General features: G+C 37.1%; 1 protein-coding gene across 1 annotated transcript in view; it reads left to right on the plus strand.

Moving 5' to 3' along the window:
- Positions 1–26,817, plus strand: part of shot (dystonin-like protein short stop) — a 695,338-nt gene that overhangs the window by 433,864 nt on the left and 234,657 nt on the right. Inside the window, exons 24-27 of the mRNA XM_067150176.2 lie at positions 4,530–4,741; positions 7,462–7,612; positions 8,691–8,774; positions 11,897–12,145. Of these exons, the coding sequence (XP_067006277.2) occupies positions 4,530–4,741; positions 7,462–7,612; positions 8,691–8,774; positions 11,897–12,145 (696 nt within the window). The remainder of the gene's footprint in view (positions 1–4,529; positions 4,742–7,461; positions 7,613–8,690; positions 8,775–11,896; positions 12,146–26,817) is intronic.

The following is a 26,817-nucleotide window of genomic DNA, read 5'->3' on the forward strand; positions in this document are numbered from 1 at the left end:
GCCCTTTTCTTCACTTCTGCATTATCTTCCTTTCTTTTGCTAATGTTGTCTCGTAACTAATATCGTCTCCTTCCCCTTCCTCGTTTTCCTTTTATCATCCTTTCCATTGCTACTCGTAGTAAAGTATTATGCCTTAGATTATGCCCTATCCAATTTTTTTCCCTTTTCTGGATTACGGTCAGCATGCTTCTCACTTCTCCCACTCTCTTCAGAACTTCCTCATTTGATATTTTATCTTCCCAGCTTACTCCTTCAGTTCTTCTCCAGATCCACATCTCAAATGCTTTTATTCTTCTCTGTTCTTCCTTCCCTAATTTCCAGGTTTGAGCGCCATATAGAGCTATACTCCATACGTAACACCTTGCAAGTCTCTTCCTCAGATCTTTCTCTAGCGGGTCACAAAACAGTTTACTCTTCTTGTTGAAGCTTTCCTTGGCTAAGGCAGTTCGAGTTTTTATGTCTGTTATAGAGTGAAGGTCTTCAGTCACAATACTTCCAAGATACTTAAACTTATTCTCCTCATCAATAATTTCTTCCTCTATCTTGATTGCTGCTTTTTCACCGTTACCTCCAAGTATCATGAATTTGGCTTTCTTTTTGTTTATCTCATTCCATTCAACCCTCTACCCTTCCTGCCTTGAAATGTGGCGCCGGCTCGAGACATCCCAGGGTCGCTGACTGGGTACTACCCTCAGAGATATCTTCAGATATTATAAACTAACCTTAAAATTAATCAAGCGGGAAGGATAAAAGAGAAGAAATAAAATAATTAAATAAAAATCCGAATGAGAACATTTACGAATGCAAAATTTATTGAAAAGGCTAAACTTTGGCAAAGCAAATATACTTCTATACAAACAATAAACTCTTCGGACCAAATATCGTTCACAACCTCTATCACCCTCGACTATAAAATATCAACCTCATGACTCATAGATTTCAAATCCTTCTAAACACATTACTTCATCTTTATTACAATTCCCTTTCATCTTATTCATCAACTCTACTTCAGTACTTCAAAAATTTTAATCCAATTCCATTCCACTCATATTTTGGTACCACCATATTTCAAAATTTTCAATAATAAAATATTATAATAATCTATCATCATGACCTTTGTTAATTTGTCAAAGTACCTTTTTAAAATGTTAATACAACCAAAACTTCTTCCGCTCATTCTTTGAATAACAAATTCGTATTTGCTCTCCATACCTTTAAATTATTTCCTCACCATATTATAAACCTTGTAGTTACCATTTACTAAATACCAAATTATTTATTTAAATACACTCTTCAAAATGAAATGTATGAGGCTGTGTAAATTCATTAAGCAACATCCGCCGTGTAATTCACAACTCATCCTTTAATTAATTAAATCCATTAAATTCATTATAATTTACAAATTCGCAGTTATCAATGTCGGTATAATTGTTACCTTGAAAATCATAAATTTATCCAATCACGTTTGTTAGATTTGGTAATTCAATCCAAAATTTTATATATCATAAATTATTCATCACAAATTTTATATAAAAATAGTCCCTAATTTGAGTCCGAAACTATTTAACTTATTCTTTCTCAGTACCATCCTCCCGTCATATAATGCTGATAATATGGAACGCACGCACGAAATCGAAAAGTAACCCTGACATAAATAAATTAAATTAATTTACCGATTCATTAAAATGATAAATATCTCACATATGCTTAATTAGCTGTTTTATCATACACAAAACATATGCCTACCCTGTAGCAAGAAACCCTATACTATAATGTTAAATACATCTTAACCTACACTGATTCTACAGACAATGGGATAAACCTCATTGCCGCAAGTATAAACAACCATCGTGAACTGAATTCAACATCACAAGAAATATTGCAACTGCAAAATCAAAATTTGCATTGCCCACATATTGAAGAACATATAACATAAACAAACACAACATAATTTCAATCATATAGTCACAGGGAAAATCATTATACACTGGCTCGGCCGGGCATCGAACTCCGACCCTCAACATGGCATCATTACAGTGACCTATCATTATGCTTGCCGCAATAAACTGTCACGAAATATATCTGTTATTAATCAATTTTATTGTGCTGTCCTAAGTTCTACAAAACGGAATTATCTAACAAATGACTGTAATATATTTTACTTATAAGACCCTACTACAGCTACCATAGCTTCTCTAATACACAACACGCCGTCCCGGTCTGCTGCCTTATCTCACGCCCGACTCGTTTCATTGACACGGCATTCTAATTTGTCCGCACCCACTTAATATTCTCTCTCTCTCCGCTCTAAATGAAGCCATATGTTTCCTCCACAATATCTGCGTATTCTTACTCTCGGTGCGAACAGTAACTAATTATATATGACACTCTCAATACATCTCATTTTGTTCCATCTTTCACGTATATTTGTACTACCTTTTTCATTCAACATTCTCGGGAACACATATATCACTATGCCGGTATTTTACATCTGTGGCGTTGTACAATATCATTGGTTCGACCCTGCGGTTGGCAATCTGTGTCTTAGAGGTCCCTGCTTCAATACTAGCTAGCTATATTCCGGATAAATTAATAGAATGACACTTTATTTCCTACAGCACAAAATTTTAATTCACTGGTTAGCACTACCTGTTACTTACTGATGACATCTATTTCAAAAATCCCACTGTAATGTGCCGGAAAGATCAAGGTTCGAAACTTTGGCCATGGAAATTTTCTTGATGAACTTTCATGCGACATGCCAGGTTAATCTATCTATTCCCTCTAACTAATCCTTACCGATACCTCCTACATCATTAAATATTCACACACGCACACGCTAATATCTGCTAGAAGATCACGCACTGAGAAGAAAACAAAAAAAAACCATGTTTCACACCCGTAACGGAAGATCATTATTTACACACATTATTTTCACACTCGCGAAGACCATATTTTAACACACGCTAATATCACAATATGTACACCCCCCTAGGCATCAGCATAAAATAAACCTAAAAAAAAACCTAACTATCCTTGCTACAGTACTTAAAAAGGAAAATAAACGAATAATCATGCATTAATTTATTTACAGTTAACAGCTAATCATGCACATGCTAGATAATGAATCAGGGTACTTATCGACTCGGCGACGCTCCATACTCAGCTCCACGGCCTCATGGTTTCAGGTCGGCCCCATGATGTACTTAAGCCATCATGCTAACGGCCTGAGAACCTGAACCCATACCATTCTCCACAACCATGGTCTTCACTCTTGTTGCTTTCATGAAATCACACGCTCATCACTTCTTACTACACTAAAATACATTAAAAAAAACACAGATATAGTTAAATTATTCTAGCACATACACTTATTCACAATTGTAATATACATTTTGTCTCTGCTTTCCGCGAGTTTACACGTGGCACTGCGATGCGTCCTTGTTTGATCTCGCTCCGATCCTAATTTTCCAGTTAATGTTGTAAAAATTCACCTTCTTGAATTTACAAAAATTTCGGTCATTATTGAGTTAAATGCAAAGTCTATCGGACCCGTAGTATCTTCGACAGCTAGTTATTTGATAGGAAAATGCTCTAGATTAGGGTTCTCGTGAACCACATACACGTACGTCCGACACGTTCAAATTTCCGTAGCAGAGTGCCTCTTCTCAGCGGCACGCGTCTCCTTCATGCACGCTGGATCTTGGATAGTGAGCTCGGGGAACCCCATCAACAATGATGTAACATCCCGTCACATATGCCTGCGATTATTTATTCCAATAAATTGTTGCAAATACGCCGTCTTTAATTATTGTTCTCAAATGGTTTAATCTTGTTTTCACCTTATCCCCTGGTGGATTTAATTATTTTAGAAGTCATTTATGCGGCACCCATCTTTAATTTACCCCCATCATTCCAAAACCTGCTCTGCTGCGATTCGCTGCCTGAAAATGTTGCCAACTTAAATCTGGTGACTTTGGTCATCACACCTCATGGAATATTCCAATGCTTTCCATTTCATCATAAGATGACCTTGACACGTGGAACTATCTTTAAACCTGGGCAAGCGAAATGGCGCCACACATCCGGCCTATAATGTAACTGCGGCTATTCCCTCATATGCCATTTTTTAAATTTCTAATATTTTTAAAAACAATGATATGAGCCAATTGGGCTCACCATACTCTTCACACTTTTTGTTTAATTCTCTCAGCATTTTGTGGAGGTCCTTCACATTTTCAACTATTACTGCCATATCAGCAAATCTTATGTGTTTAATTCTCATACCTCCAATGTTGACTCCTCTTTTACCATCCAAACATTCACAAATAATTTCCTCCAAGTAAAAATTAAACGAAGTTGGTTATAAGCAGCAACCCTGTCTAACACCTTTCCCCAGTATGATTTCTTCTTGTTAATTCTCCTCTTATTCTCACCAGTGTGTGTCGTTGCTATTGATGGTATCCATTGTGATTGTGATTTTTTTTGCTTAAGCAGTTGTATACATGAATGTTTCCTTTATTTGCTAGGTTCATGAAGATCTGCTAAACCTACAAAATTCAGTGGCTCAACAACAAATAGTGATTGACCAGCTCAATGAAGATGTTCAAAATGCCCGACGACTAGTTGAGAAATCTCGGTTGAATCAAAGGGGTCCCCACCCCGACGTGGACCGATTGGAGGGGGATGTCAACCGAATCACTAATCGATGGAACAACGTATGCACACAACTCGTCGAGAGGCAAGTAAACATTGAAGTTCTGGATTTATTGTGATTATTTTTAGTGAAGGGACAGAAGTTATACAGATTTCACCCAGAGAACCAATCGTGGTGTAAACATGAGCACGTGCTCGGAGATAGGTCTGCACGTGGTTGGGTTAACATTTATTGGTTAGTTCTGCCGCGGGACACCTACGCGGGGACACGAAAATAGTTTGTTAGCCACATCATGGCGAATGTGATCATACATGCAAATGTCCGAAATATAATTCCTCAGATGATTTAAATCAGAAAAATATACAAAAAACTATTTATATTATTCATTGTTATTTAATATAAACAAGCATTTCAAATTGGAGAGCGCCAGGGACGCATGCTCTCGTGCTTGACCCGCCATTTTGTTAAGCTGTGAGCATGGAAGCAAGTAGGTACAGTAAGTGAGCGACTGTAACATAACTTGTTCTTGTGCAATATGAATCACCGAGTTGAGTTCATTAAGCATCACAAAGGGAAGCCTTTGAAAAGTGGCGAGAAGACAATTGTATTGAATGTGTTTCAGAAATTTTGTGAGAAATATCCCACTTTAGCTTCAAAGGATATTGTGAACTTGACATCAGAGTTCACTGGTGTTTCAGAGTGGAGCATTAATTCTGCGCGCAGCGAACGACTGCACCAAGGATTGGTAAAAACACCTGAGAAATCTAAGAAGCGCCAGAAACCTGTGTTAGAGATGCAGTGCGATGAATTTGTTAGAAGTGCTGTGCAGCGTAAAGTACATCAGTTCTTCGGGAGAAACGAGCAGCCAACAGTGGAGAAAATAATGGATTTTGTGAATGATGATCCCGAACTACCCAATTTTAAAAGAACAACATTTTATAAGCTTCTTCGGGAAATAGGTTTTGAATTTGTTAAAAGAAATAGGAAAAACCTTGTTTTTGATTGCGAAGACATACTGCTTTGGCGGAGGGATTATTTGAGGAAAATTCGTGCATTTAGGCAAGCTGGGCGAAAATTGTATTATTTGGATGAAACGTGGGTAAACGAAGGACATACCACTTTCAGAGTGTGGGTAGATACAAACATAAAGAGTAAGAAACAGGCATTCAAAGCAGGATTAAGTACAGGTCTAAAAAATCCGACAGGAAAGGGAAGACGACTGATTTTATTGCACATAGGAAGTGAAGATGGGTTTTTAGAGGGTGGAGAATTTATGATGGAATTGAAGAAAACGAATTATTTTCATTAGGAGATGACGGGTGAAGTTTTTACTACATGGTTTAAGAAAATTTTACCTCTGCTTGAACCGAACAGTATGATTGTTATGGACAATGCGTCACATCACAGTGTTAAGTTAGATCGTATTCCCACCAGATCGTGGTGTAAGGATGACATTATCGCGTGGATGGAGGCAAAAGGTCTTACCTACGGGAAAGATATGGTGAAAGATGAACTACTCCGAGTGATAAAAACTCAGTGTGACGAAAACGTATGACAGGTTTGTTATTGACACACTGGCAGAGGAAGCAGGTCATATGGTGTTGAGACTTCCTCATTATCACTATGTTTTGAATCCGATTGAGTTGGTGTGGAGCCAGGTGAAGGTACACGTTGCACGCAATAATAAAAGTTTCAAACTGGCAGAAGTCAGGACATTAATTAATGAAGCTCTGGTTAACGTAACTGCTGAAATGTGGCAAGCCTTTATTCACCACGTGGTGGGGGAAGAGGAGACATTTTGGAAATTGGACGGTCTGTGCAATATAACTGTGGACCGTCTGGTCATTAATCTGAATGACGCGAGCAGCAGTGATGAAGAGGCGAGAGAGGAATCTGACTCTTGGAAGGAGTTCGTCCTTTATCAGATTCTGATTAGATAAAGTACTGCACTTTTTTTATTGTTTTAATATTGCCTTGTCTATGCTGTATGTACCTCTCTAGAATTTTATTTTATTGAAATATTAAATGTGTGAAGTTTTACTTATATGCATTGTTGTGATTGATTGATTGATTTGATTGATTGATTGATTGATTGATTGATTGATTGATTGATTACGTATTTACATTTCGGCCATAAATTCAAATCTACCTTTCTTTTCCGATATGTTAAATATCCAGATATCATTTGCCATTCGATGTTTGTTTATTTCTCGCGTACAGTGAGTATAATTTGTCTCCTAATCCGCATCACAATTGCGTGTCAATCAGTGGTATCCGGCAAGTTTATGTAGAACTAATTCTGATGTAATCGCCGCAACCAGGCGAAATGACAGTTCAAAGACAGCCCACGTGGTTCTTGCCATGTGCTTGGAAGAAGCCCAGTGATCCTCCAATCACCGCGGATGGATACATACGGATACACAATGTTCTTTTTTTACATCAGGTTCGGTTCTCTTGGTGATGGCAGAATGCTAACTGATACAACTTCAAGGTCTCTTGCTATTAGTTTATATGTTGCAAAAGTACAATATTTTATGTGAGTGAAACGATGGGTTGCCATTCTGTTACATGATGAAAAGTAATGACGATAATTATAAATGCAGCTTATAGTTAAAGTAAATGAAAATAAATAGATACCCATTAGGAACACATGATATCATGTAAATGTTTCATTTTATTTTGCTTTATCTCGTTTTGTGTATCTTTGTATTGTTAGCCAATCAGGATTGAATACTAAGTGATAATGCATTTAAATAATTCATTCTTTTGTTGGAATAAGAAATAATTGTCTTTCTCTTTTGTAGGTTGCGCAGCTGTGAGACTTCTTACGGACTGTTGCAGAATTACACGAACTCGTACGAAACAGAAGTGTCGTGGGTTGACGAAAGCTATGGCAAACTGAACAACCTGGCTCCAATCGAAGACAGAGCCAAGGAGCAGCTTGAACCCACGCGGGTTAGTTTGAATGCCCTTTCACATGTGTTGGTGAATATTTCTTATGTTACTTAAATTATACCATAGGAAAGCAACCAGTGAATATCATACTTCTCTGTAAAGGTGATAGATGATTAAAGTCAATGTTTCATTGGCCAAATGCCCCTTTTACTATTTTCAGTGAAATATGTATCTACAACAAACCTGGCATAGGAAAATTAAATGTAGTAGTTATAAATTAAAAACCCAACAGATTTCAGTATTTTGCAGCAATTATGTATTTTTGATTGCTATTGTTAGATTGTCCTGAGCTTAAATTGCAGCATCATTTTCATGTCTACAGCTGTTGGACTTTCCTTCCAGTCTAGGCTTCACTTTCCAACTGTGACAAAGATCTTCAAAGTTCTCAGGCTTGTGTACTCTGATCACAACTTATTCAATAAATTTTGATATTATTTAACATTCAACCAGACATGGCTTAAATCAATGGCTTGACTAAGAATCAAACCCAATTCCCCCTGAACTGATGGTCACCTTGCTGATGATTCATCGTAGGAGCAAGACTTCTTGCTCTTTCATCTATTAATAGATAAAATCTTGCATCATTGGTTGACTTCCTTTGATATCATTTTCATTCATAGGCACCATGGATTTAGATTTTGTGTGTGGGTAGTTTCATTTCCTGAATATTGTTTGTTTGTACTGATGTTTTAGTTGCTTTTCTATTAGAGGGAGAAACCAAATATTTATGATTTAAGTTAAGTAGTCAATTAGTTTTTCTTTTGTTTATATTTAAATATAATATCGTACTCTGCTTGTATTTCTCATAATCTCAGAGAAAGTTAGTGCTTCCTTTCTGTACTTTGTCTTAAAAGTAGATGCATACAGTATATTGTAATATAAACTTGTAGTTATAATTGTAACACACCAGTGATTTTTTTATTGGCAGTTTGAATTAAGGACTTCCATTACTGCTTCTTTTAAAAATAGTTCTGAAGAATGGCATAAATTGAGATTGGTGAAAGTGCTTTAACTTTTGAGGCTAGTAATACAGTTCTGCTGTAAATGATTCTACATTATTATTTTTTATATTTCTCAGGCATTGTATAACAACGTTCTTGAAAAGACTCCAGCCATTGAGCAAGTGAACGTGGTGGGTGGACGCTTCATTCGTGAAGCAAAGGTAAGGGAGATTAAGGTGAAATGTATAAAAACATTGTTTATGCAATATTTAATCTGGCTTCCTTTTTCCTACCTGTACCAGATCATAGTAGTAAATGTATTTTGTTTGCTGGAAAGGAATTGGCAAGAAATTTATAGATGAGAAGAATATAAGAAGTTAATTTGGACATTTATTACTTGATTCCAACCTTGTAGGAAGTGGAAGTACCAGTATTTTGTGTGTTGTATTGCTCCATCAGTGGAATGGAGAATTATTTGTCTTGTTCTTTTGCTAGGGATCAGTTCTGAATGAATGGTGATGAATGACTGAGGAAATATGTATATATAAACTGTAAATAGATACTATCAACCTTTCCAAATTACTCAAGCATCTGCTCACTGAAATAGAAACATTGAATATATGTAAATTTTGTCATGATGTAGTAACTAGTAATAATAAAATAATTAATCTAATAACAGTATCAGTTAATAATATTTAACTTAAACATATCATATTTATTATCATTATTTCTCATTTAAATTAATTTTCATTTAGCAAATATCGGAAAAATACTACTTTAATCTTGCAATTTATAATCTAAATTCGAATTCTTGATTTTAGTTTTGTCTAGAATCTTAGATCACAAAATATATTACAACATAATTCATTCTTTTGTTGTTAAGCATGGAGAACCATGATATAGTCCAAATTCCACCTATCATTTGATCTAACTTTTGAGCTTGTTTGTTAAGAATACAAGGATAGTTCAAAAAAGTGAATATTTAAAATTTACTCTCCCTCTCTCTCTCTCTCTCTCTCTCTCTTTCTTTTTCTCATCTTTTGCTTGATATTTGCTACATCGAGTGAATCATTCAGTTCATGTTTGGATTTGGTGGTGGAATGAATAGAATATGCTTTGGGGCATTGGTGATAGCATCCTCTTCCTTCCCTCTTGTAATTTATACTTTGATATTTGTGCACCTCCACAATTTAGTATTGTTCTGTACAGATTGTATCTGACTAGAATAACTTCTGATAAGGGTTTGGTTGCTCTGTAACAACTACTGATCTCATTGCACCTTCAAAAGACTTCTGTGCTCGACTTGTGAAGGAAGCCATAGAGATAGAGCTGCGCCCAAATAACTTCAACAGGGAAGACGGCTTCATGTTATCAAATACGCGGAGACTTGTACTCCAGAAATACAGGCATAACACCACCATGGCACAGCACGGCGCACTTCGGAAACTGTCGACAGAGGGCTGTGAATCAGTAACTTCCTTCTTAATCACCACAGCATAGCGCGACAATCCTAGAGTCCGGTTAGTAGAGGGTCGTGGATAATATGGTCACGACTTTGAAGAATTTCTATACTCCCAGTCAGAAGCAGACCTTCCCATGTCCTGATGAAGGCCAGTGTAATTTGGCAGAAAGCTCGGCTTTGTTTAGTCCCGTAAAATATAAGTGGCTTTAATCCAATTATATTTGTTTATTTTAATACATTGAGTCACGAAAACCTATGTTCATTAATTAGAGACAGTTTTTCAATATACAAGAGGAAAGTGTGAAATGATAAGTCAGTATAAGTATTGAAAAGAGCATACAAGTGTCAGTCAAGTCATATAGTGAGAGATAATAACGTGAAAAGAAACATAGAATAAACATGACAGGTTATTGTGGGAAAAGGGATCAGTGGAAAGAAGATACAAAGACAGATGGAATTTATTTTTTATATTTTACAATATGTTTTACGTCACACCGACACAGAGAGGTCTTATGACGACAATAGGATAGGAACGGCTTAGGAGTGGGAAGGAAGCTACCGTGGCCTTAATTAAGGTACAGCCCCAGCATTTGCCTGCTGTGAAAACGGGAAACCATGGAAAACTATCTTCAGGGCTGCCGACAGTGGAGCTCGAACCTACTATCTCCTAGATGCAAGCTCACAGCTGCATGCCCTAACCGCATGGCCAACTCACCCGGTAAGACAAACTGGGAAAAAAAACAAAACAAGAACAATCTCCAGATCTTCATACACTGGTCATTTAAAAGATGGGTTCTGTCATCATTTGCAGTTCTTTTACATCTATTTCTTCTCAGCCCTCATGAGCTTGTTCATGCTTCCAAGTTTCATCAAGAGGGCAGGCATCAACACTCTTTGAGAGACCATCAAGACAGATCTTTATTCTTGATATGAGAAATATAAAATGATAAAGAAAGCCAGATAATCACAGGAAAGGAGAGGAGACATACAATAAAGATAAATACAAAATATAAAAATCTAGGAGCACACAAGGAGAAAAGGATTCAAACATGTCAGAGATGATGTGAGAGAAAAGTGAAATTCGGTTTTATTCTAAGCAATTTTTTGAAAATATCTTTTATGTTGCGGATAAGTAAACATCATAAAGGTCAGTTCTGCTTACTTATGGAGAAATGTCTCCAGTCTTTCATGGTTTGTCGTCATCCAACTTCAAACAGTAATGTTAGAATAAGAGATGGAATGAGGTTGTTTCTTCTTATTAGCTTTGAAATATTGCTCTTAACGTTTTTTAAGTTTGCAATGAGCAATTGTTTTGACAGATTAGTGAAAGTTTGTGTGCTGTCTGTAACTTCACTAGTTTGATATGGAACAGCCATGGTTAGTGTGTAAAAGGACTGTAATGCTTTTTTCGGTGATCTGTTAGAAAAGTTGTATGTTGAAGGTTGTCTGGATTGTAGTACTCATTTTTCCTTCTGGGACACAGCAAAAATAAAAAATTAAAATCGATGAGTTAATTGTTTTATATATATATTGTAATTTTCAACTTTGCTAATAGGAGAGAAAATTCTGGAACTTTCAGTTTGTTTTTTAAGCCAATTAAACTTCATCCTGATGTAGGCAAATTATTATCAAGATATCAGAAGTTAATCTATCAGAACTATCTGTAAAAAAAAAATAATAAAAAAAAAAAAAATTTGTGAATGGTCTTAGCTGTGGTGTTCTGGTAGTAAGGAATGGTGCCTTGTTTTAAGAAGTAAATGATGTTGGCTTATTTTATACTGGTGACTGGGAAAGTAGAGTATTGAAAAATGATACATTTGGTTAGGTGTGACTAATCTCACTAACCCCTAATCTAACCCTAACCCCCTTCAACCCCAACAGATCTATGACCTCCGCCTCCAACGGTACTCCGATTGGCTGGTGGAGGAGGTCCACCCGAGTCTGGATGCCAGCATGGCGAAAAGGGCACGCCTATCTAGTCAGAGCCCAACCGGAGAACATCTGGCAGGGGCTGATGCGGTTGCTCGTCAGCTTGATATCCTCAACCACCGATACCAGGCGTTACTCAGCATCCTGTACGATCGCCTTCGCCAAATTGCCTCGCTTTGCCCACAAGACCCAGCACTTCAGGTTAGTAACACAGGCATCTTTTGATTTATAGATATTGGATGTCATCGTAAATTGTTATTTCCTAAAAATACTTTTTTCAGTTCATTCAAACATTTTTAAGTAAGATTATAAAACTTACCATAGTTCTTTTCTGAAATGGTAGCCTAGGAAAGAATACAGGTTAATTATAAAATATATTTAATTTCCATGAACGAGTTTGGAAATAAATTTTCAAAATTAAGTTCTGCTTATATTTTAACCTAAAAGTGGTAATTTTGTAGTTGTTGAAAATGTTCTTTTAGGAGGGATTTTTCTCTTTAGATGATGTCATACACTACTATATGTAGTGCCTTTTATAGTGGGCAATTCAGAGCAAAATTTGAACAGTTAAATCCTTAATATCTACTTCTCCCAGTGTGGCATGTAGTAGCCTGTACTTGGGAGGATCTGCTGTATATATATTCAAAGTTTAAAAAATTAAACATTCCCAGAGTTTTTAAACATTTATTGCCAAGTAGAATTACTGGTAGAACTCAAAGCTATATTAATAGGAAAGACCAGTATCAGACACGTTACAAGCTATGATTCATTGCACCTTGAATTACTGTCCATAGCCAATGTAAAGGAGTGCCTATAATGTCAGTATAGTAACACTTAAGTCTAATAGCAAAATTTATTCAGCTGTGAAACTTTTGTGTTTATGGATGATACACAAGTAAGGATTTTTGCAGCATGTAATCAAGCAGAGCATTAACAAACAGGATAATTTTCTTCACCCTTGTAACTTCATTAGATTAGTGTCATTAATTTTTCATTGCCACAGGATTTCTTACATTATTAAAATCCACATTTACTAATGAACTTACTACAGGATTTGGTGTGAAGAACTTTAATTGACATTAGGTTCAAGTTCTAAGATTGGTTACATTTTAAACCTGTACTATATGTTTTATAGTTCTAAAAAATTATTTGCATTTTTACTTTTCATGAAAAGCCTATTTGAAAGGCATGTGATGGTCCAACAGCACAGTGTTATTAGGGAATCAAGGAAGAATTTTAATGGCAACGAAGTTGTGTTTGGTCAAAATCCTGCCGCAAGTTGTATACCTGTGTTCAGTTCATGGTATGTGTGAGTGACCGTTTTCACCATTACTGTTCAGGAATGAATAATGTCAGCTTGGAATTTTGGGTGTAAGAAACTTGTAAAGAGGCTCAAGTTGACACTTTCTTTTTAAAAACGAATCATCAAAACTTCTGATCTGTAGCCTATACAGTATGTGTTGAGGGTTGAGGTTGTGGTGTACAGGGTCTGTTCAAAGAGAAACCAAACCATTATCAGAGTTATGTTATTCACTCACATTGCAGTGTAGGTAACCACATTTATCTCCTCTCACTCCTCTATGGCCAGTACATGGCTTCCAGCATTTCTTCCATTGTTGAAGTGCATTCTTGAACTAAATTTTTAGTGTAGCACCTTCTTGAACATTTTCTTTGATCTCTTCTGTCATCTGGAAATGATGTCCTTTCAGGGTGACTTTGAACTTAGGAAACAGAAAGGTTTTTCAGTATCAGATCCAGAAAATAGTGGGTAGGCTGGGGTTTATATCAGTTAGGCTGTGTTCTTGTTCCCCAAAATCTTGTTCTTTTCCAAAAAAAGTTGCTTTTGGGTAAGAAGCAGTGAATGAGTGGGAGCGTTGTCTTGATGCAGCAGCCTACCGAGCTCGATAGCTGCAGTCGCTTAAGTGCGGCCAGTATCCAGTATTCGGGAGATAGTGGGTTCGAACCCCACTGTCGGCAACCCTGAAGATGGTTTCCCGTGGTTTCCCATTTTCACACCAGACAAATACTGGGCTGTATTTTAATTAAGGCTATGGCCGCTTTCTTTCCAGTTTTAGCCCTTTCCCATCCTTATAACCCTGAAAACCTTGAATGTGTTAGTGTGTCATTAAACCACTAGCAAGAAGGTAGGATCATTTTAACTTTTGAGTGAGTTTGTTGTAATTCTTTTAGTCAAAGCAGCCACTTGCTGATCCATTGGAATGACTGACTGGTTTCCACGTCATATTGTACTTACTCATTTAAATTCAAGTTTGATTGTATTTCTGATCCAAATGTATGTGTATATTTTTATAAATGTTGAACAAGTCGCCTTTTTGTATTATATCTAAAATACCAGGGTCTTGGCCCATGGAAATAAAAGAATGATTGAAATCTTTCCTTTTTTGAGAAAATCCACAGAAACTGTTAATGTAGTAAGACAAGATTCTCAACAACCAGGCATTCAAAAAGCCTTCTTTTATAGTTTAATTAATAGAGCAATCAATGCCCACCCCTCAGTCTACTAAAAACTACAAAAGAATACCATGTATAATATAGCTTCAAATAATGGTTACAGTAGAAAATATGTCAATAAGAAAATAGTGAATTGAAAGCAAACCAATCACTGCTCTCACCAAAGAATTGTTATTGTTGTTATTATTATTATTATTATTATTATTATTATTATTATTATTATTATTATTATTATTATTACCTTCACCTACTTTTACGACAAGATCTTTCAAGTTTCAAACTTTTTCAAAAACTTAATTTCATCATAGCCTTCAGAACCAACACCACTAACTGTTAATGTATTTTACAACCCTCACATTTTAAACAAAACAAACAAATTCTTAAACTCTGGAGTTTATAAATTAAACTGTACACACTGCAAGGCAAGCTATGTTGGGCAAATAGATGTTTAAAAACAAGATACATAGAACATGTAAATGCCAGAAAACAGCAGATTTTCAAGAATGAACCAACACATGGTAGATTTCAATCATTATTTTACTTCCACCTTGATATTTTAAAAAGAATACAAAAATGCAAATTGCTCAATATTTACAAAAATATACACATATATTTGGATCAAAAATACAATCCAAACCTGAATTTAAATGAAATCTGTGATGATATCCACATACTTTACGAAGGAATATTTAATACTACCAATAAACGAAAAACGAACACCCTTCCTTAAATGTTTTAACACACTCCCAACAACCTCCCCTTTCTAAGGGGAAGGAGATTGCAGGCTAAGGGCTTTATTCAGGATCAGAATTCAGGACAGGTGTCTGTGAGAAATCGGTATGAGTCACTCCAGGTAGAACAACAGAGGAAAGATGAGGAACAGGGAACTGTTGCTGAGATGTGTGGAAGTAGGAGCAAGAAAAAAGGTAGGAAAGGGAAATGTAGAGTAGAGGATAGGAAAAGACAGGTGGAACAGGGTCATGGGAGGGAGAAAAGGGAGAAGGAAGTAGCTTCTGCAGCTATCAGGAAAGATAGGGCTGACCAGGAGGGGAGAGGATCAAATGAGGTAGGTAGGGTTCAGGCTCTGGTCATGGGGGATTCCATCGTTAGACATATGGGGAAAGTGTGTGGAGGAAAGAGAACCAAGGTAGAGTGTTATCCAGGAATTAGGTTGAGGCAGATGTTGAGGAAAGTAGAAGAGGAGGGGAAGGAGAATGTGGTAGTGTTTCACATTGGTACCAACAACGTAAGGCAGGGTGTTATAAGTACCAATATAGTTGTGGATGTGTGGGATCTGGTAAATGCAGCACGGATGAAGACTTACTCTGGTTAGCCGGGTGACAAAACTGCAGTATGCGGATGACACCACATCTCCTGCTCTAACACATGCAGAACTACAACAGTCAGTCAGCTGCTTTTAAACTGTCGCTTTGGTCTTGCCATTAATGCGAAAAAAATGAAGGTACTTGCACAACCGCCCCAGGATTAACTCTTCCTGAGTTCAGTATTTCCATCTTAGACACAACACTGGAACAAGTTGATCACTTTTCATATCTTGGAAGCATCTTGTCTAAACGGTGTACCTGTGAATAAGATATTGATAAAGAATTGGGGCTGCTCATGCAGCATTTGGATGGTTAATGCACAGAGTCTTCATGAATAATGGCCTAAAACTGCATACCAAACTCATGGTGTACAAAGCTGTTGTCATTTCCACACTGCTGTATGGCTGTGAAACTTTGACACACTATCGCCATGATATCAAAAAACTTAACCGTTTCCACCAGCAGACAATGAGATTTATTTTGAATATTAAGTGGGAGGACTATGTGATCCACATGGCAGTTCTCGACAAAACGCAGCTAAATAGTATTGAGGCAACAATCATCGCTCATCAACTGAGATGGTTAAGCCATGTTCACCGCACGGGTGATACCTGGCTTCCCCGCCAAATTCTTTATCGTGAACTTTGCTTCGGCAGTAGACCTCGTGGAGCCCCTCTTAAGCGTTTTAAGGACCAGCTGAAACACATCATGAAGACAACTGGTATAGATATGCAGGCATGGGAAGAATGTGCTGTGGAGTGGTCACTGTGGCGGAACACTACATCCACCGCTGTCAACTTGTTTGAAAGAGAATGTCGCAGACATCAAGAAGCCAAGCGACAAGCAAGAAAACTCCATGAATTACAACCCCTCTCTCCTCCATCAGTTTGGTGTGATTTGTGTGGGCGTGTGATTTATGCCAGGATTGGTCTGTTTAGTCATCGTAAACACATCTGTAAACTGAGTTGAACTGGTCAATGTACGCAGGAAGAAATTATGTATACTCGGATCGAGTTACAGCCGATGACTGTGTAGGAGGGATACTGACTGGAGGGTGATTGGGGATTTAAATGAGACTATGGAGTGGGTACGTGGGAAACTGGGAGTGAAATTTCTGTATCCTAATGGGTGGGTAGGAGATAGGGATCTGCACTTAGATGGCCTTCACTTAAACCGCAGTGGTACGTATAAGTTACGAAATTTGTTTGCAAGGGTAATGGGGAGGTACATTCAGGAGAAACGGTGTGATCAAGGAAGCGGTGATAAGGGTATAGATCTGGAAGTCAAGTACGGATGACATAAAAATGTTACTGCTGAACTGTAGAAGTATAGTAAAGAAAGGAATAGAATGAAGTAATTTAATAGATATATACTTACCAGATATTGTAATAGGAGTTGAATCATGACTGAGAAATGATATAATGGATGCAGAAATGTCCTTACGGAACTGGAGTGTGTATCGTAGAGATAGGATAGGATTGGTAGGAGGGGGAGTATTCATTCTGGTGAAAGAAGAATTTGTAAGCTACGAAAAAGTTATAAATGACAGACATGAAATTGTAGGTGTAAGGCTCATTTCTAAAGATAATAGGCAACTTGATGTCTTTGGAGTGTACAGACCAGGAAAGGGTAGTGCTGACACGGATTCAGAATTATTTGATAAGATAATCAGCTATGTGGGAAACGACATGGAAAAGAATGTGATTGTAGCGGGAGATATGAATTTACCAAATGTCAATTGGGATGGAAGTACGAACGACAGGAGGCATGACCAACAAATGGCAAATAAGCTAATATGGGAAGGACAGCTGATTCAGAAACTGATGGAAGCAACTAGAGGGAAAAATATCCTTAACTTGGTGCTGGCAAAACTAGATGAACTCTATAGAGAAACCGAAGAGAAGCTGATTGGATAGTCAGCTATGTGGGAAACAACATGGAAAGAAATGTGATTGTAGCGGGAGATCTGAATTTGCCAGATGTCAATTGGGAAGGAAATGCGAATGACAGGAAGCATGACCAACAAATGGCAAATAAGTTAATATGGGAAGGACAGCTGATTCAGAAAGTGATGGAACCAACCAGAGGGAAAAATATTTTGGATGTGGTGCTGATAAAACCAGATGAGCTCTATAGGGAAACTGAAGTAATAGATGGTATTAGTGATCATGAAGCTCTTTTTGTGGTAGTTAAAAATAAATGTGATAGAAAGGTCGGTCTTAAAAGTAGGACTGTTAGGCAGTACCATATGGCTGATAAAGCAGGTATGAGGCAGTTTCTAAAAAGTAACTATGATCGGTGGAAAACAGTAAATAAAAATGTAATCAGACTCTGGGATGGGTTTAAAGAAATTGTTGAGGAATGCGAAAACAGGTTTGTACATTTAAGGGTGGTAAGGAATGGTAAAGACCCACCTTATTATAATAGAGAAATAAAGAGACTAAGAAGGAGGTGCAGACTGGAAAGAAATAGAGTTAGAAATGGCTGTGGAAGTAAGGAGAAATTGAAGGAACTTACTAGAAAATTGAATCTAGCAAAGAAGGCAGCTAAGAATAACATGATGGCAAGCATAATTGGCAGTCATACAAATTTTAGTGAAAAATGGAAGGGTATGTATAGGTATTTTAAGGCGGAAACAGGTTCCAAGAAAGACATTCCAGGAATAATTAATGAACAAGGGGAGTGTGTATGTGAGGATCTTCAAAAGGCAGAAGTATTCAGTCAGCAGTATGTAAAGATTGTTGGTTACAAGGATAATGTCGAGATAGAGGAAGAGACTAAGGCCAAAGAAGTACTAAAATTTACGTATGATAACAATGACATTTACAATAAGATACAAAAGTTGAAAACTAGAAAAGCGGCTGGAATTGATCAGATTTCTGGGGATATACTAAAGACAATGGGTTGGGATATAGTACCATATCTGAAGTACTTATTTGATTATTGTTTGGCCGAAGGAGCTATACCAGATGAATGGAGAGTTGCTATAGTAGCCCCTGTGTATAAAGGAAAGGGTGATAGACATAAAGCTGAAAATTACAGGCCAGTAAGTTTGACATGCATTGTATGTAAGCTTTGGGAAGGCATTCTTTCTGATTATATTAGACATGTTTGTGAAATTAATAACTGGTTCGATAGAAGGCAATTCGGTTTTAGGAAAGGTTATTCCACTGAAGCTCAACTTGTAGGATTCCAGCAAGATATAGCAGATATCTTGGATTCTGGAGGTCAAATGGACTGTATCGCGATTGACATGTCTAAAGCATTTGATAGGGTGGATCATGGGAGACTACTGACAAAAATGAGTGCAATTGGACTAGACAAAAGAGTGACTGAATGGGTTGCTATATTTCTAGAAAATAGATCTCAGAGAGTTAGAGTAGGTGAAGCTTTGTCTGACCCTGTAATAGTTGAGAGGGGAGTTCCTCAGGGCAGTGTTATCGGACCTTTATGTTTTCTTATATATATAAATGATATGAGTAAAGGAGTGGAATCGGAGGTAAGGCTTTTTTGGATGATGTTATTCTCTATAGAGCGATAAATAAGTTACAAGATTGTGAGCAACTGCAACGTGACCTCGAAAATATTGTGAGATGGACAGCAGGCAATGGTATGTTGATAAACGGGGCTAAAAATCAGGTTGTGAGTTTCACAAATAGGAAAAGTCCTCTCAGTTTTAATTACTGCGTTGATGGGGTGAAAGTTCCTTTTGGGGATCATTGTAAGTATCTAGGTGTTAATATAAGGAAAGATCTTCACTGGGGTAATCACATAAATGGGATTGTAAATAAAGGGTACCGATCTCTGCACATGGTTATGAGGGTGTTTAGGGGTTGTAGTAAGGATGTAAAGGAGAGTGCATATAAGTCTCTGGTAAGACCCCAACTAGAGTATGGTTCCAGTGTATGGGACCCTCACCAGGATTACCTGATTCAAGAACTGGAAAAAATCCAAAGAAAAGCAGCTCGATTTGTTCTGGGTGATTTCCGACAAAAGAGTAGCGTTACAAAAATGTTGCAATGTTTGGGTTGGGAAGAATTGAGAGAAAGAAGAAGAGCAGCTCGACTAAGTGGTATGTTCCGAGCTGTCAGCGGAGAGATGGCGTGGAATGACATTAGTAGACGAATAGGTTTGAATGGCGTCTATAAAAGTAGGAAAGATCACAATATGAAGATAAAGTTGGAATTCAAGAGGACAAACTGGGGCAAATATTCATTTATAGGAAGGGGAGTTAGGGATTGGAATAACTTACCAAGGGAGATGTTCAATAAATTTCCAATTTCTTTGAAATCATTTCGGAAAAGGCTGGGAAAGCAGCGGATAGGGAATCTGCCACCTGGGCGACTGCCCTAAATGCAGATCAGTATTGATTGATTGATTGATTGATTGATTGATTGATTGATTGATTGGTTGAAGTAATAGATGGTATTAGTGATCATGAAGCTGTTTTTGTTGTAGTTAAAATTAAATTTGATAGAAGGGAAGGCCTTAAAAGTAGGGCTTTTAGGCTGTACCATATGGCTGATAAAGCAGGCATGAGGCAGTTTAAAAAAAAGTAACTATGTTCAGTGGAAAATGGTAAATAAAAATGTAAACAGAATCTGGGATGGGTTTATAGCAATTATTGAGGAATATGAAAACAGGTTTATACCTTTAAAGGTGGTAATGAATGTTAGACCCACCTTATTATAATAGAGAAATAAAGAGACTAAGGAGGAGGTGCAGATTGGAAAGAAATAGTTAGAAATGGCTGTGGAAGTAAGGAGAAATTGAAGGAACTTACTAGAAAATTGAATCTAGCAAAGAAGGCTGCTAAGGATAACATGGGGGCCGATGACCTTCGATGTTAGGCCCCTTAAAACAACAAGCATCATCAAGGATAACATGATGGCAAGCATAATTGACAGTCATACAAATTTTAGTGAAAAATGGAAGGGTATGTATAGGTACTTCAAGGCAGAAATAGGCTCCACGAAGGGCATTCCAGGAATAATTAATGAACAAGGGGGGATTGTGAATGTGAGGATCTTCAAAAGGCAGAAGTATTCAGTCAGCAGTATGTAAAGATTGTTGGTTACAAGATAATGTCCAGATAGAGGAGGTGACTAATTTTAGAGAGGTATTAAAATTTACATGTGATAACAATGCCATTTACTATAAAATACAAAAGTTGAAAACTAGAAAAGCAGCTGGAATTGATAAGATTTTTGGGTATATACTAAAGACAATGGGTTGGGATATAGTACCATATCTGAAGTGCTTATTTGATTATTGTTTGGTTGAAGGAGCTATACCAAATGAATAGTGAGGTGCTATAGTAGCCCCTATGTATAAGGGAAAGGGTGATTGACATAAAGCTGAAAATTAGAGGCCAGTAAGTTTTACATGCATTGCATGTAAGCTTTGGGAAGGCATTTTTTCTGATTATATTAGACATGTTTGCAAAATTAATAAATGGTTCGATAGAAGGCAGTTCGGTTTAGGAAAAGTTATTCCACTGAAGCTCATCTTGTAGGATTCCAGCAAGATATAGCAGATATCTTGGATTCAGGTCAAATGGACTGTATCGGGATTGACCTTTCTAAAGCATTTGATAGGGTGGACCATGGGAGACTACTTGCAAAAACGAGTGCCATTGGACTAGACAAAAGAGCGACTGAATGGTTTGCTATATTTCTAAAAAATAGACCTCAGAGGATTAGAGTAGGCAAAGTTTTATCTGACCCTGTAATAATTAAGAGGGTAATTCCTGAAGGCATTATTATTAAACCTTTGTTTCCTTATATATATAAATGATATATAAACCGGCTTCGGTGGTGGGATCATGTGAGGCGAATGGAGGAGGATAGATTACCTATGAGAATAATGGACTCTGTTATGGAGGGTAAGAGAAAATGTTATGGAGGGTAAGAGAAGTAGAGGTAGACAAAGACGACGATGGTTAGACTCAGTTTCTAACAATTTAAAGATAAGAGGTATAGAACTAAATGAGGCCACAGCACTAGTTACAAATAGAGGATTGTGGCGACGTTCAGTAAATTCACAGAGGCTTGCAGACTGAACGCTGAAAGGTATAACAGTCTATAATGATGTATGTATGTATGTATGTATGTATGTATGTATGTATAAATGATATGAGTAAACAAGTGAAATCAGAGGTAAGGCTTTCTGCAGATGATGTTATTCTGTATAGAGTAATAAATAAGTTACAAGATTGTGAGCAACTGCAACATGATCTCGATAATGTTGTGAGATGGACAGCAGGCAATGGTATGATGATAAATGGGGTTAAAAGTCAGGTTGTGAGTTTCAGCAGTAGGAAAAGTCCTCTCAGTTTTAATTACTGCATTGATGGGGTGAAAGTTCCTTTTGGGGATCATTTGTAAGTATCTAGATGTTAATCTAAGGAAGGATCTTCGTTGGGGTAATCACATAAATGGGATTGTAAATAAAGGGTACAGATCTCTGCACATGGTTATGTGGGTGTTTAAGGGGTTGTAGTAAGGATATAAAGGAGAGGGCATATAAGTCTGATAAGACCCCAACTAGAGTATGGTTCCAGTATATGGGTCCCTCACCAGGATTACTTGATTCAAGAACTGGAAAAAATCCAAAGAAAAGCAGCTCGATTTGTTCTGGGTGATTTCCGATGAAAGAAGCTGCCTCTGTGGATCACCGGTAGAGTGTCGGCCTCCGGATCCCAAGATAGTGGGTTCAAACCCGGCAGAGGTAGTCGGATTTTTGAAGGGCGGAAAAAAGTCCTTTCGACACTCCATGTCGTACGATGTCGGCATGTAAAAGATCTCTGGTGACACATTTGGTGTTTACCCGACAAAATTCATTAAATCTCAGCCATAGACGCCCAAGAGAGTTTCGGTTTACTCGGTCTGCCATCTAGTGGGGGCCTAGAGTAAAACGGAACGTCGAAATTGACGGGCAGACAGCCAGATGGCGTCAAATTGAAATGTCTGCACACGATAGCTGAGGCTTCCGATGAAAGAGTAGTGTTACAAAAATTTTGCAAGGTTTGGGCTGGGAAGAATTGGGAGAAGTAAGAAGAGCTTCTCCAAGGGAGATATTCAATAAATTTCCAATTTCTTTGAAATCATATAAGAAGAGGCTACGAGAACAACAGATGGGTAATCTGCCACCTGGGAGATCAGGATTGATTGATTGATTGATTGATTGATTGATTGATTGATTGATTGATTGACTCCACCTCTTCCTTCCCCGTCATTACCTCCCCTGATTTGCAGTAGCTCCTTTACTTCATACAATAGCTGTGCCACTCCACACATACACACATTATCAGCAAGGAGATTAAGTAAAATAGGTTCCCAATTATTTGTTGTTTCATTTCAGTACCTTTTTAGTCTACTTTCCTTCTACTTAATCTACATATTTTTTTTTCTAGACAATTAAACGTGAGGTGAGATTTAATAGGACTAAATGAAAGTCTGCAAGATCAAACTTTACAACATTCATTCTGTTCAGTTTTGACAATGTCCATCGCAACTGATGTTTTATGTATTATTTAATTTAATTCTATGTAATATTTGACATTTGAACACATCTATTCTTCATCCACAACATCTAATACATTCTAGTCATTTCTGCAGCATTGTTTCAGCTTATACAAAAGAAGTATTAATTTATGGACTGTTAACAAAAATAATACTTGCTATTGTCAACCTTTTAAAGTGATTAAGGTGTTGTGATACATTTTCATATTTTTAAACTTTTTGCAACTGAAGGAGGCTCAGTGAGTCTTAACATATACATTTTTATTATTGTAATCATGACGAAATCTTTGATTTTTAGAATTGAAAACTTGAAATATAAAAGTCTATATATTTCAAAAGAAAGAAAAAGCTGTAAAACAATATATACAATTGCTGTTTTATGGATTGTCAGCATATTAATCCTTGCACTCTTTCAGTATGTATATTGTCACAAGACCTTGAAGGCTGTCTTGAGTTGTACTTTTGTCTTCAGTGGATGTCCTACCTTATTAGATATCCTGTCATTGTTCATAACACCTTGTCTGCCTCCTGCATTTTTCCCCGTAAAGCTTTGTGCAGTGTTCTCAAAGTTTGTTTCTGTGAACTTCCTTTCAGCTTGAACAAAACTTCTTGCAAACAACATTACTCTTCTGCTGTAGGCACAAAACACAACCTTTCTTAGATTCTTCTATGATGAAAATGGACCTATAGTAGATATACACTGAAACAACATATACTTCTAAAGAAAGTCACTGCACTGCACTAAAGCCAGGATATTCTGCTCTTGTTCACTGACTCTCAGTATTTGAGTAATTCAGCTTATTTTTGAACAGACTTCATTTTAGTATTCTTTCTGAAACAATGTTCATGCCAGCAGGAACAGTGTCAAATATGTACAGTAGGTGGAAAATAAGTTATACCATAAGCAGGTAAGAGTGTGTAGACCAGAGAATAGATGAAAGGTAGAAGAGTAACAATATTTTTCAGTTAGTCATTTACCTGTCTTTTAAGTATTCAACAAAAAAGGAAGGTGCTTCATAGACAGGATATTTTTAGGTAAGTACAACATTAGTCTCTATGCCTTGTAATATAAAACTTATCCAAGTCTCTTCTCCATTTTATTTGCCCCTGTTCTTTCAAACAGCAAACAGATATATTTGTTGATAATTTTTATTTTCACACTCCTACCTTGAATGATCTAATTTGTTGCAAGCATATCTTCAGTTTTTGATGGATATGCATCACATTTGTGATAGACCATCATGTCTATAGAAATAGATTTCCATGTTTCTTTGGCTGCTGAGCCCATATTTACTCCAGTGGTGGCAATTAGAGAAGGAATCTCAATGGCATGCAGATGGCATATGTTGAAATGATGGATAATATATCCTCTGATGAGGATGTTTAGTTAGAATATGTATTCTTTCTGCATGGGGATAACCATGTTCATATAGACACAAGGCTCCCTGGTAAATCACTGGGCCAATTTCTTCTTGTGATGGTTGTTAGAAGTAAAGTGTAACAGCCTTGATAGCTTTTCATTTTGTAGATTGTTTAGCCGAATTATACTGGGCTATTTGCCGATGGAATCAGTATTCAGTTGATTACATTTTGGTTTTATAACAGAAAATACCTTATCGGTGTTGAGCTGAAATATTCTTTTGTGAATGGAAAGAGAACTGTATGGAAAAGGATGTTGTAATAACTTGGTGATATTGTTAACATCTTGCCAAGGTTTCATGATCAACGTACATAACATCCCAAAACCAAACTAAAACCCATGGTTCAACAGCTGTAAAGGGCCTTGGCCTATAAAGCAGCCAATGTTCAGCCCAAAGGCCTGCAGATTATGAGGTAATGTGTGGTCAGTGCGACAAATCCTCTCGGACGTTAATCTTGGCTTTGTAGACTCTCCATCATATAGCTCCTCATTTGTAATCACATAGGTTGAGTGGATCTCAAACCAGTTAAAAATTGCTGACCTAGCCAGAAATGAGCTTGAGACTTCTGGGTGAGAGGCAGGCATGCTATCCCTAGACTGCAGGGCCAAGGATGAAACATCCCTGTGATACAGATTATCATCACAATAGTAGGACTTCAGTAAAACATGAAGCTTGCTTAACTGTTGTAAAGAATTGAAAAGTGGCTGAACTCTAGGACCATGTTTCTTTCTATAATGCGTCTCTACCTTAAAAGGCAATGTGCATTATATAAGGATACAGATGCCATATCTACTGCACATGAAATGTTAGGCAAGGCCAGGCCCATGACATGACAAAACTCTTGTCCAGGCATGTTTTTGGTGAAAAACGTGGACATTTCTGGTAAACAGTACTTGTTTGTCACATAAAATTGTACCTCATGCTCTACAGATTGATTGACTGTAAAATTATTTAGGTATGATATGGCAGAGTTAGGATAGTCTCTACATAACTTTTCTGCATTTGTCCAGGGAAAGACAGTATTTTCTATCACATTAGACAAACTAAAAAAATTCCTTATCTGTTTTGATATTTGGTGGTCGCCTGATACATTATTTATCTACAAAAATATAGAATTGTGCTGAAATAACGTAATTGTAAAAAATACACCTGTAGCCCCTAGCCTTTTATTCACAAAAGCTGAATGACTAACACCAGTCATACATTACTTACGACAGGGAACTTCCAGCTATCTTATCTGTCCATAAAACATTGTAAATATTTGCTTGAAGGTTGTAATTTTGTGATTTACACTGACCATCGACCATTGTTTTGTGAATTCAAGCAAAAAGAATGAAAAGGCATCACCTCAATAGCAACAACAGCTACAATATATATCATCCTAGTGGGAAATTAAGTATTGTGACTGATATGCAAGCATTACTTCGGTTAGCACTCTCGACCTAGATCAAGTATCTGATGCCGAAGTCAGTGATGCTGAATTCTGATCATTCGAGAACTGTTCTACATCTCCGAAATTCATGTACTATGAACTTCCAAATGGAAAAAACTTGTGGTGTGATGTCTTGAACTCAATCAGACCTTTCATCCCTCAACAATTTTAAAAACTGTTTTTCACTCAGATCCGCAACTTGCAGCATCCAGGAGTCAAATTTTCTGTGAAGCCAATGTCATGTTTCATTTGACCAGACCTCATTTGAAATGTTTGTGAATGGGCTAGAGCTTGCTTGGCTTGCCAAAAGAGCAAGATGTCAAGACATCCATCACCACCTATTGGAAACTTCCAGTAACCTGATTATCGCTTTTCTGCTGTCTGCATTATTTGGTTGACCCAATGCCTACTTCAGATGGATACATATATATTTTAATTGGACTAGACTGATTCACAAACTGGATGAAAGCAATTCCATTAACTAACATTACTGCAAAATCAGTTGCCAAAGCTTCTTAGGACAACTGCATATCACGCTTCAAAGTATCCTCTTAAGTCACTACTGACCAAGGAAAACAATTTCAAGCATTTTTCTTTATAAACACCTGGGAATGCTGTGTTTGAAAGAACAATACCTTATCACCCTCGAAGTAATGATAAAGTTGAAAGACTTCACCGTATACTGAAAATGGCTTTGAAG

This window comes from Anabrus simplex, chromosome 6 (genome assembly GCF_040414725.1).
Source record: "Anabrus simplex isolate iqAnaSimp1 chromosome 6, ASM4041472v1, whole genome shotgun sequence".
NCBI classification, from domain to species: domain Eukaryota; kingdom Metazoa; phylum Arthropoda; class Insecta; order Orthoptera; family Tettigoniidae; genus Anabrus; species Anabrus simplex.